Source organism: Passer domesticus, chromosome 11, assembly GCF_036417665.1.
Source record: "Passer domesticus isolate bPasDom1 chromosome 11, bPasDom1.hap1, whole genome shotgun sequence".
In the NCBI taxonomy this organism is placed as follows: Eukaryota; Metazoa; Chordata; class Aves; order Passeriformes; family Passeridae; genus Passer; species Passer domesticus.
Genome location: NC_087484.1, coordinates 33,548,259 through 33,560,501, shown reverse-complemented (window position 1 = coordinate 33,560,501; position 12,243 = coordinate 33,548,259). Strand labels below are relative to the sequence as shown.

Sequence of the window (12,243 nt, the reverse complement as noted above, 5' to 3'; positions counted from 1 at the left end):
TGTCAGGTTTAGCCTGGAGCTGTGCCCAGCTGGGGGGCTGGGAGAAAGCAAGGAGCCCCAGGAGCCAGAGAGCAGGGAAGTCTCTGAGCCAGTGCCAGCTGGCACCACAGGGAACCCTGGCTGGGAGATGGGGCTGCAGGCCGCTCCATGGCGGGGTGCCTTGCCCGGGCCGCAGCGCCCATGGCCGACCCTCTCCTTGCAGTGACCTCGCAGACGGCCACTGGTGCCCCGCGCCGAGAGGAGCCGCTCCGTGGGCATGGGCAGAAGGACAGAGCCTCTCCAGACCCACAGCACTCCTTGCTGGAGGCACTCTCCTTGCTCAGCAGCGATGACTGGTAAGAAAGGCCTTGTTCACTCTGTGTCCCTCTTGGCATTAATGTAGGTTAGAATTGTGTCTTGCTAGTGCCTCTGAGCCCCGAGAGCCCAGAGTGGACAAAGGGCACTCGTGAAACCACTCCAGAGCAGTGAGAGGATAAAGATTTGAGAGCAGCCTTTTCTTGGCCTTGCTCTGCAGCACTGCTCCAGCTGCAGCAGCTCCGTGCTGTTTCCTCACTTTGCCTGTTGTTCCATGGAGCTGCAAAGGAAACCTTGAGGGGATGGCAGAAGTTTTGAGTGTAGAGAGTTGGGTGCCTTGGGCCACTGGCCCAGTGGGACTGAGTAAGATTCCTCTCTGCCCCCACTGCTGACAGCAATGGCAGGTGACAGCGTCTCCCTGTGACCTCCTGCATGGGAGTCCCAGAAGCAGCTCCAGGGAGTTCCTCCAGGGAGTTGTGCTGTCCAGTCCCTCAGCCTGTCATTACTCCTGAAGGGCTCATGGCAGAAGAGAAGGAAAAAGAAATACAATCCTCTAGGAATCTTGCACTTTTGGAATTCAACTTTTTCCTTCTCACTGCTTCATATGGGCCTGAGATGTTTTGTCAATACTCACCATGTGTCCCAAAATTATACACAGGCAGAAGGAGGCCCAGAGGTGATAACCCTACAAATGTTAGGTGATATTGGTTTTCTTTTTAATGTCCTTTTGATCACTCCCCGGTAGATACTTCATTCACACAGGGGTAAGGACTCCATACACACTGGGATGAGCATGAAAAATCTGCCACAATGCATCTCCTTGTGCAGTCACCTTTGTTTTGTCCTTTCTCTTCTGCTTTCCCTTCCCCATTTCTCTTGGGTGCCCTGTGAGGTGCAGAGAGCTTCTGCAGGTGTAGGGGGTCCAGATGACGCTCAGGGGTGCCCGTGGGATCAGTCGCCAGCCCTGAGCTGCAGCCCTGATGCCTCACATTCCTTCCTGTAGCTGAGGCCCTGCACAAAGTGCTGAGAGACAGAGTTGTTTGCACCTTTTAAATAACATGTTGCTGTTGTGGGGGTTGTTTTAGGTAGGGGGTTTTGGGAAAAGCCAGAGTTTCAACAGTTCTTGCTTAGGGGTGGAATCTTCTGGGACATCCTGCTGCTTTTTGGGGGAATATGTGAGGTGGAGTGGAGGGGGTGACAGAGAGAGGCCTAGATGGCAGAGGGGAAACTCAGCTCCAGAGTGCCAGTGCAGACTCTCAGTGCTGAACTGCCTGCTGGAGCTGACAAAGAAGGAAAATGCCCCAAAAACAACCAGGTGGGACTGTGTCTCAGGGACAGGCACAGGGAGGTGATGAGCAACAGCAGCTTGGTCTGGTCTACAGCTTCTAGGAAGCAGTGCCAGGGGGGCATCATGTGCCAGAGATTTCAGAAAGGCTGTCTGCTTAAATGGCCACTCTGAAACCCCTCTATTCACCTCTTGGATTTGTGTAGGCTTTTGACAGCCACATCATCCTGTGGCAACCTTTTCCATAACTAAATTAAGTACTCCTTGAAAAGCACCTCCCATTATTTGACTGAGCTGCCAGCCTGATAATCTCAGCAGGTGCTGCCTTGGTGGAGAGAAAAATCAATCTTCTGCCTTTCAGGGAGCTGAAGGAGAAGGGACTCTACAACATCAAACACCTGGCTGGGTCCCATTCAGAGGTCCTGCTGTGTAGACTTCATGACGTTTGCTTGGCAGTTACCAGCGAGGTGAGAACATTGTTCTGAATTGTCCCACATACTTCATACATGGTGTGTAGAGTAGGTATGTGCTTGTTCATCTCCATGTGTGCTCAGGGTCTGCCTTCATTTCTGCTTTTAGACCTTCTATTTCTAATGTCTGTCAGCTATCTGTAGGATCTGTGGGTACATGTAGCTGTATTTACTGGTAAGTCGGGTATCTGACACTTGTCTTTGAGTGTGTTGCCTTTATAATGCAATGTGCAAATGCAGAAACTGAGACACTAATGAGGTTATTTGCCAGAGTCCCAATCTCTGCCCAAGTTGTAATTCAACACTGCAAATTGGTCTCTGGGTGTGTGCCTGTGTTTTCTGTTCCCTGGCTGAGTGCTTCAGCTGCTGGTGTTGTTTTTTGAACAGGAGCACCTGACTCTTCTATCTTTATGATTTGTGCCTTTATGATTTGAAAGCAGCCCTTGCTTCAGTTTTCTAGTCAAAGGGCTTAAAATCAAAGCTGTGGACATTTTAGAAGGGTTAAGTAGAACACTTGAATGAAATATATTTTTTTAGGCCTGCAGTAAGCAGGTCTGAGACCAGAAATTGGTGCCAGAGTAAAAGCCTTTCTGTGCTTGTGCTCTCCTGCTCTTACTGTACTTTGATGTTCCTCTGGACACAGTGGGATGTGTTGTCATTTTCTGGGACTTCTGTTGAAGGCAACTGGTTTTCTTTTAAAAGTGATTCTTATGTTTCCCCTCATGACTTGTCCAGGTGACCAACCTCCGTTCCAAGGTGTCCTACTCTGCAATTGTCACTCTGGGAGAGCTCTTTGTGACCTTGAAGAAGAACATGGACTCTGAGGTGGATGAGGTTGCTCGGGTCCTTCTGCAGATGGTGTCCAACTCCCCAGAATTTGTTCAGAAAGCAGCCAGTCAGACCCTGGGGATCATGGTGGAGAATGTGACTCCTGCACGAGCAATGACTGCTCTCATGGACATGGGAGTCAAGTAGGTTGTTCTTCTTTTAGTGACATTCTTCACCTTCTAGTGTGTGGGAGGGAGAAGGGATGAGACAGAGAATGGGAATGGTGGGAGGGAAGGGTCCTGTATGCTGCATCTTCTGTGAACTCAGTGACTTCATTCTCCAATCAACATCATTTCTCTCTTCTTGTCACCTGTTTCTGCCCTCCTGCAGCCTATTAGTTCTCAGAATCCCAGAACTTTAGAATATGGGGAGTTGGAAAGGGCCCATCAGGATCATTGTGTCCACTCCTGGCCTTGCACAGAACAACCCAAGGGTCACACCAAGTGCCTGAGATTGTTGTCCAAATGTTTCTTCAACTCTGTCAGGCTTGGTGCTGTGACCACTGCCCTGGGAGCCTGTTCCAGTGCCCAAGCACCCTCAGGGTGAAAAACCTTTTTCCTGATACCCAAATGAAAGGTCCTCTGACTCAGCTTCCTGCTGCTTCCTGGAGTTCTCCCAGGCTGTCAGATTTTCCTAGCTGTGGTGACTGGTGGGGAAGTGAAAGTGCCTGCAAAGGCTGAGGATAGAGCCTTGTGCTTTTGTGGCAAGAGGGACAATTGCAATTGCAGCTGTGAGTGGTGTTTGGTATTTCACAGCACTAACCACAGGGGCCCTGGGAAAACCATGTCTCCTCATGATGCCATTAGCTTGAGAAAGGAGGAGGGTACTTGCTGGGGCGTGGAGCACATGGAGGACAATCTGCTGGGTGTGGCACAGCCTGCACAGCAGGTGCAGCTCCTGCCAAAAGGAGTCTTGTATGACTGTCCTGGCCATAGAACTCTACTTTCTATTCAAACTCATGTTTCATGTTAGCCTTGGGATGATGAATCACTTTAAAGGCACCTTCACAGCCTGACTGCCATGGGACAGTTGAAGCAAATGCTGCCTTAAATGTTGGTGCTGGGCCTGATAGTTCCCAAGAGACACTCTCTAGAACAGGACAGCCTGGCTAAACTGCCTGTCCCTCCTTTCCTCAGCTTTGGAATAGGGTAAAACATTCAGATGTATCCGTTGCCAAGCCTCACAGAAGAAACAGGCTGCATTGCTGGATATTCTGCAACTTCATGGCCCACAATGTGTTTTCCCTGCATTTGTTTCTTCCCAGAGGTCTGCAGATTTGGGGATCATGGGTGGAAAGAGCCTCAGTCCTGCTGCAGCTCTGTGTACTGGGTGCCCTCTGATGGGTCAGCATGAAGTGTCCTTAATTTCTAAATCATTCATATGTAATCTATTTCCTTAATCTTTCTCAGAGTAAATACTGTGAAAGGAGCTGAGTATCAGAGAGTGCAGGGAGACTGAATTTCTCCCTCTGCCTTGCAGGCAGTCCTTCTGTACAATGCTAGCTTTGTGTTTACCTGAGTTCAGAACCTTCTAGCGGTGTCTAAAGTTGCAGGGAGAAGGCAGGCCTCCTTCCCCCAGCAAGGACAGGGAGCAGGCTCTGGCCAAGGCCTGTGCTGCTGCTGCTCCTTCTCCCTGTGGCCCAGGGTTTGCTCTCTCCTTCCCAGGAGCTGCCACGCCCAGGTGCGGAAGTGTGGGGCCGAGCTCCTCCTGTCCCTGATGGAGAGAATTGGAGTCACAAAGCTGGCAGGCACAGCCAGGGCTGAGAGGCTGGCACACGTGGCAGGGAAGCTTGCTCAGGACTGTCACAAGGACACAAGGTAATGATCTTCATTTCACCTCCTAAAACAGGAAAAGCCTTTTGTGCCTGGCTATAAAGGTAAAACCCCATAAGAGTGGAAACTAAGGGAAATATGAAGTTCCCTCACTGTGTGAATAAGGGTCATAGAAGCATGGAATATGCTGAGTTGGAAGGGACCCATCAGGGTCAACCAGTCACACTCCTGGCCATATGCAGTAACCCCAAGAGTCACTGCATGTGCTTGAGAGCATTGTCCAAAGGCTTCTGGAGCTCTGTCAGCCTTGGTGCTGTGACCACTGCTCTGGCTTGCCTGGGCAAATGGCTGTACTGGGTAACCTGAGGTTGGCCAGCAGAAATGAGCATTGCCAACTTCCTATGGCTTGAAGGATTCTTTACTGAGATCAAAAGAGCTCAGATGAGCCAGTCCAACAGTTTTGATTGTCTTTAGGTGCACAACACAAAGCCAAAGTGTTGGCTAATATTTATCACTGAAGGATCCCAAACATCCATTTCTACTTAACTTCAGACTTTCTTAGAAATATTTCAGGGGTCTTTAGCCAACATATTCAGTCTTTCTGAACTTGGTCTGCAGATTTCTAGAATGCTGTTTTCTGTGGCTCAGTGACCTCCAAATTTCTTCTTGAAGAAAACTGTGGCTTCCTAGTGGCAAAATCAACCCAAACCACCAAAGTCCCCTTACTCTGATGATGAAATTCCCATTAATAGCTGCCAAGAACACCAGAGCAACTAGCTGCCCCTGTGCATGCATATAGTATAGAATAATCAATAGGATGCAGGAGATGTTTTGTCCTGGCTTCCCTGCCAGTTAAAGAAAGGCAAATTATTGTGCAATGGCAGCAAGACACTGCTAATAGGCTCTGACAACAAAGCAGATGTGTTTTGCTTGTTCTCTGGGATCCTTTGATCCCACAGGAGCACACCCACAGTTTCAGAGTGAAATGGTATTTTTCTGTTGCCCACATTCTCCTTTTGCCTCCTGTGTTCATCTGACAGCACTGTGCAGTATCAACTGGAGGTAAATCTCCCTCTTTGCTAAGTAGGTAATGCCTTCCTGTGCAAGGATTGCACATGATGAGTTTAAGGTATAAGCCTCTTCTGTTCACACTCTTCCTTTCTTTGTTCACTTTTCTTTTCTTTCCTTTCCTCCCTCCCTCCCTTCCTTCCTTAGGCATTATGGACAGGAGATGGTGAAGATGTTGCTCAATCATCAAAAATTTAAAATGCTTTTGGAGCGATCTCTTTCCACCAGTGACCTGGAGGATATTCTGACAAGAATGAAGAAGAAAGTAAGTGTTTCGCAGGAGAAATGACTCCTTTGTGCAAGTATTGCCACTGCTAATATGAGATCAAACATCCCCAATCTGTCTTGATCTCATTCCTCTTCTACTGAATCATTTTTCTCCTGGGAATGAGGTGTTAATCCTCAGCCTGTTCATCTGCAGACCACAAAGAAATTGATGTTATTAGGGAAAAAGTGGGGTTTGGAATATTTTCAATATCAGTCACAAAGAAGAAAGGGAAAAAGAGCAAATGGGTTTACATTTAAGTGTAAGCCCCCACCATGCTCTCCCTACTCTGTCCCCAGTAAAGCAATTAAGTGAGAATAGTGCTTCTGAAGAGAACAGAGTCTTTGCAAAAGATACTGGAAATAGTAGTACTAAAAATTTCCAAATTTTCAAAAGATGGCCAAATCAATCCTAGTTACTACAGTTACAGTCTTTTGGGAATACTGCCCTGCTGTCAAGCCTTGTGGAACTGGAAGAAGCTTGGTGAATTCAGCAGCATCCAGTGGAAACTCCTTTGGGTTTTGTTTTTTGGAGGGGGGATTTTTTTTTTTTTATCGACATTACAGAAGGGAGCATGCCTTTGTTCAGGCAGAGGGAGAGTGAGTGTTGAACCAAATCCTTCCAACACAATGGGCCAACCCCCAAAGAGTCCAGATTTTTCTGTTGCTTCTGTTGTTTACGAACACTCATTGCCTGCCAGTTTGCATTATTCCCATTTATGCTGAAGACTAATGAATTTGGGATTTTAGACTGCTGCTCAGTCTGGTAGCACCCATAACCTGCATTGGGCTATTGAAAACAAAGAGTTGGCATCACTGAATCCCTGGGCTGTTTCCATCTGTAAGTTAGGAAATGTTTCCTAACTTGGTAGCAGTGATCCTGGTTCTAACTTGTGTTTTAAACAGGGAATTTCCTATTTTAATCTCTAAAGATTGATGGGGTTTCTCTATGTGTTTGTAGGGGATGGAAAACCAGAAGGCTGAACGCCCATCTGTCAAGGAGCTGGTGAAGAAGAGGAACGATGGCTCCAAGAAGCCCCAGGCCACATTGTCTTCTAGCAAACGGTACTGAGCACTTTATTCAGATGTGACAAAGCACATGACAAGCTTTACATGTCTCTTCCTCAGGAAAATCTTTCTGGCAGAGATGACCAGTGCCACAGATTGTTCTCTTTCCTACAAATGCTCTATGATAAAAAAAGTCTACTTCTGCATTAGGCTGAACACAACTTCTCTGGAGGGGTTTTCACAAAAATTGGGAGACAAGAAGACCCCATTGGTTGCAGCTCAGACGATCCAGTGCAGTGGCAAGGGCAGTGGTATGGAGGCTGTGACAGGGCCAAGTTTTTGCTGCCTGACTTGGGACAAGGAAATTCAACCAGGGCTTTTTTTTCATCTGAGTGGAGTCTTTTCCACAGGGGTGTCTAGAAGCAGGATGCCATTCCACAAAGATGCAGTTCTCATGCATGTGGTTTGGCCTGGCTGAATCATGGTTTTCTTACCCTGAAACAGTATCAAGTTTGAGTAGTAAGTAGCAATGCAATTCCTGATCAACTTCAGGCAACAGGTGTCTCAATGTGGACTTTTTGTCTTGATATTCCTGTCCTTCATATGACTTGCTTGATGGAGACAGCATGTTTGGTTTATTTCATCCTGTGCTGCAATCAGCATTTAAGACAGGAATTTGGTCCTTGCTGTCTCTTCACGGCAGTTGCAGAGCTACTTGTACCTGTTCTCCTCTGATCACAGAGGGGATTTATTTAGCTCTGTCATGCTCAGCAGTGGCAGGAAAGTGACCACATGCCTCAGTAGCATAGCTAGCATCTTTCCATGGTCATGGAAGAGACAGGTTGATCCAGGAGAATTGTTCCCAGTGGGGTTGTTAAGCTGTGGATCTAGTCTCTAGGGAAGCAAATGAAATGTGAGTGTAGGTCTGGGGTGTCTGGCTTTTGTTTTTATCTCTGTTACTGATTTTCTGAATCCTTCACATATGGCCCTGTTCATCTGTTCAGATGCATCTGAGCTATTTTTGCAGATTGTCATGCCTGGTTGTAGAGACACTTCTCCGGAGTGATGAGTTTCCATATTATAAGACACACACGTCCCATATGAGGAGCCACTTAAACTTGGAAGTAGTGTCTCTCTTTCTCCACAAAGCAATGTGACCTGTGTGCCTTGGCAGCCATCTGAAGATAGATCAGATGCATCTCATCCTTGCTTTTCCTGAGTGAGCACTGGTGAGAACGTTCCTTGCAGATTGTCTCCCAAAATGATTGTCATGAGGTCCACGTTGTTTTTCAGAGCCTCATGACTTTCCAGCTTGAAATCACATAATGAGGAAAGCTCCTGAAACTGTTTTGCTCACAATTAACTGAAGGTATTATCACCAACAGGTCCTCATTTGGTTTTATTTTCCAGGGTGAAATCTACCTCTGATGGATGCCTCCTACACCGTGCACAAGCCCAGGTCACGTTACCTCTGGTTGAGGAAGAAACGGAGCTGCTCCAGAAGCTTTACAATCTCCTGGAGGCCAAGGGGTTTCAGACGCCCATGGAAGGAGTGTCACTCCTCCAAGACCTGTGCAAAACCAGCCCCCAGCTCATCTCCACTAACATTGTCCAAGTATGTAGGGTATCTTCATTGCTCCTTTCCTTTAGCTCCTTTCCTAAACCTGTAGCAGTAAAGTTAATTCAGTGTGTCTTGGCACTCCATCCTGGCTGTTTGGGACATGCTGGTCCCTCTTACCCAGACAAATTTAATGCAGGTCCAGGCTTCAGGACAAGTTATTTCAGTCCAGCTGTATACGTCTGCCAGGTGCCTATTGATGCTGTTCATCAGATGATGACAGAATTTTCTGCTGGTGTGACTGCTGCTCTCTCCTACTCCCTGTTGGGTTAAGTGAAGGCAATCCAGCCACTGAAAGCATGGCAATTATTCTCTAGACCAAAAATGGGTTTACCTAGGGAAGAGAAGATCAGACTGGGATGGTTTAAACCCAGGGTTTTTTTAAGAATACTTCCATATACTCCATCTAGTCTTGCACAGGCACAACTCTGGCTCTCATTTCCATCCTTGTTCCTATTCCTCTTGGTAAAGACAATGCTCACCCTTCTTGGGGGGTCTTTTTTTCTCTTTGGAAAAGGAGGAAAACAGCTAAGGACTCATCTCTGCCTTCTCATCCCAGTAGCTGCTTTTCCCCTTTCTCCAAGAAAAGGTGCCTGATGATGTGTCTGTCAAGGGACTGAACCTGCTCTAATGAGGGCTGTACAGCTCATTAAATTCCAGAAGTCTACCTGTTACTTAGAGAAATGGTCTGCGTCCTGGAAGAGTTAATCAGAGTCCTGCACTTCTCCAGATACTGCCGCTGAGACAAACAAAAGAAAACTTATATCTCCTCCAGCCGTAGTTTTGGCAAAATCCTAATTGCCCTCAGTACTTGAGGCAACTGTGTAGAAAACCGGGCATTGTAAACATCTGCTTCCATACTTCTAAAGCAAAGGTAGTCTTTAGCATGAATAAATGGAATGGATTTAATGATTTATAGATGGAGAGAAATACTATAGAAAGTGTTCTGTCCCCAACCAAACCTCTTAAAAACAGAAGAAAATCTTTCTAGCAGCATGAGGTTGCGCCACCATTCCAGTGAGTGGCCCACAGGAAAAGAGTGAAATTGTGCAAGCAAGTGCTGACCTGGCAGAAAGGATCACTCTCATCTTTTACATTGCTGACTGCTACATCCACTCTTCAAACAAGGACATGTGAATCCAGCTTTCATGTTGTTTCTTCTCTTCACAGATTTTTGATTATTTTGTCCTGAGAATATCTGACAGCCACAAGAAAGTGAAGCAGAAGGCGCTGGACGTGCTGGCTGAAATCACAGGCATCCTGAAAGATGCCTTGAACCCGGTGATCATTGGTTTGGTGGAAGGAATAACGAAGAACCTGAACTCCAAGGATCCCAGGGTTCGTGCCGCAGCTGTGAAAGCGCTGGAAGAATCCATTGCTCATTTAGGTAAGGCTGAGCCCTGGCATGGACTCTCCTCACCTGTGTCTCTGTCTCTCCGACACAAGAGAGTGCTGAGTGCCTTGATAGCTGCTGTTGTCTGTGGAAAGCTCCAGCTGGCATCCCCCAGAAGCTGTGCAGGTGCAGTCCTTATGCACCAGTCCCCCAACAGGCTTGAACGTGATCAGCATTTCCCAAAAGTCCCAGGAGCCCTTGGCTCTGTGCTGCCTGTCTGAAGAGCAAGTCCCAGACTACAGCTTTGCTACAGTTCAGAGGCAAAGGGGGTTTGGAGTTTGCTTGGGCCCCGTTTGACTTCCCAAATGAATAGCTTTGCTCTTGGCATGAAGGGAGACTGACCCATCAGAGCTCCTGCAGAGCAGCCACCGGGAATGCTCTACATGATAGGCATTAGCTGCCTATTTACCCCTTTTCTTCTTTGTCTTCTATTTTCAAAGGGGAACTTAGGATTCGCCAAGTTCATTTCTTTATAACAAATAGGTATAAACCCAGCTGTCAATGGTGCCTTGTTCCACATGTTGTTTTGCATGGGGCAAGATGTCTACAGCAGTTAACTACATAGGCAAGGGCTGCTCTGAATTCTTTTGCCACACAGATTTATGTCAGCTCTGAAAATGCCACACTGGGGAAATATGCCTGAAAATAGGAGTGTTGAAGAGGCAGGTGTTCAAGGGGAGTTGCCACTTTCTCCTCCTCAGCTGCTCTGTGAACTCAGGAACTGCCTGACTTGGTGCCTTTCTGTGTCCCAAGTATGGGGTTCTTCCTTTTTGCTCTGGGATGCAAAACCATTTCACTACTTACATGTGACTGAACTCTTGATGTCCCTGATGGGCAATGTTTTAACATAGCTCCTGATACAGCAGACAACTTTGCATTTACAAATGTGAAAGGAGAACTTTTCTTTTGCAATTTAAATCCCTGCCAAGCAGGCTGGAAGGAAAGAAGACAGGATTCAAGAATCAGTAGAAATGTACTTTATTTTATAGAATGGGGTTGCCCCTGCCCTTTGCCTCTGCACTGTCCCTTGTCCTATGGCCTCAGAAAAGTGAGCAGAAACATGTGTTTCACTTGTAGATAAAGTGTCACTGCTGAAGGAGTTCAGCTACCAGTGGAATCAACTGAGTGGCCAAGCTCTGCTGGATGTCACGGAGTGTATCACAGGTATGGCCTCCCCTTCTAGGCCAAGAGGTCTTCCCAGGGAGTATTTACAGGCAATGCCTGTGAACAGACAGCAGAGTAGCTCCTCCAAACCAGGAGGTGCTGAGCTTGTCCCTCCAGCCCAGTGCCCAAGGCAGGTGTATTTGGCAGGTTTCCCTGGCTGCTGCAGAGCTGTGCAGCATCTGAGATGGGGGCAGAGTTCGGCCTCGGGGCTGAGCTCCCACTGGGGCATCTCAGAACCCAGCTCCAGGAAAGGGAGGGGCTCAAAATACCCCAGCTGGCTCCTCTCTTGGAAGCTCAGGGACATCTGTCATCTTTTAGGGAAAATGGTGGCAAATGCTGTTTCAGGGGATCAGTTTGTTTTGTCCTCACAGAACTCTTGTTTTTCTCTTGGAAAGCTTTGAGGCTGAACTGTGCAGAGCCTGGGGTCACAGCTTAGGTCAAAACTCAACAGATGTATTAGAGGCAGGGATTTAGTGCAAGGCAGCCTTTGGGGGCAGAGGGGCAGAAGCAGAGTGCTGAGGCTCCCTGCCTGTGCTGTCAAAGTGGCGCTGGACTGAGCATTTCAGGGTGTGCAAACAGTGTCTGCCTGTGTCAGCACTGTCCCAAATGTTACAAATGCAGATGATAATTGATTCCTCAGAGGGGCTTGCTATGTCAGCAATAGCCAAAGAATGGGAAAATTATAATCCCAATATATACTAGAGCAGACGATTGATAGTCTTGCTTTATCTGGGGCTAAAGCCACTGCTAATTAGGCCAACATCTTTGAATGCAAGGTTTAATACACTTTGTGTCTCCATTAGGAATCTCAAAAGGGCATGTTCAGTGATTGGGAATGTCAAAGGCCTTTTAAAGAGCTTTGAAAAAAGTAGATCTCCAGCAACAGGGAATTTAGTTTTACAGATCTTTTGATCTCTTTTTCAAATAAAGGAATGAAACATAAATTAGGACTACTTTAGAAAAAGTAGATGTTCTCTCTGAGATTTAATAGGAAGAGACAGCTGTTCCTTACCTTCAATAGTCACCAATATCTTTAATTGTATTTAAACTCAAGTGAATTCCCATGTTAAAATGGGTAC

The 12,243-nt window shown here is 47.0% G+C and overlaps 1 protein-coding gene across 2 annotated transcripts; it reads left to right on the top strand.

The window, feature by feature from the left end:
* The first annotated feature begins 271 nt into the window (after window positions 1-271).
* On the top strand, window positions 272-10,674 carry LOC135278353 (TOG array regulator of axonemal microtubules protein 2-like). Of its 2 annotated transcripts, XM_064384911.1 has the most exons (7): window positions 272-335; window positions 1,941-2,046; window positions 2,785-3,020; window positions 4,542-5,982; window positions 6,943-7,046; window positions 8,400-8,604; window positions 9,778-10,674. In XM_064384911.1, the coding sequence occupies exons 4-7, from the start codon at window positions 5,881-5,883 to the stop codon at window positions 10,219-10,221; spliced, it is 855 nt and encodes a 284-aa protein (XP_064240981.1). In that variant the 5' UTR covers window positions 272-335; window positions 1,941-2,046; window positions 2,785-3,020; window positions 4,542-5,880; the 3' UTR covers window positions 10,222-10,674. The 2 variants fall into 2 exon arrangements, with proteins under 2 accessions (XP_064240981.1, XP_064240982.1); XM_064384912.1 differs by lacking the exon at window positions 272-335 and having other exon boundaries at window positions 1,376-2,046.
* Window positions 10,675-12,243: the final 1,569 nt, after the last annotated feature.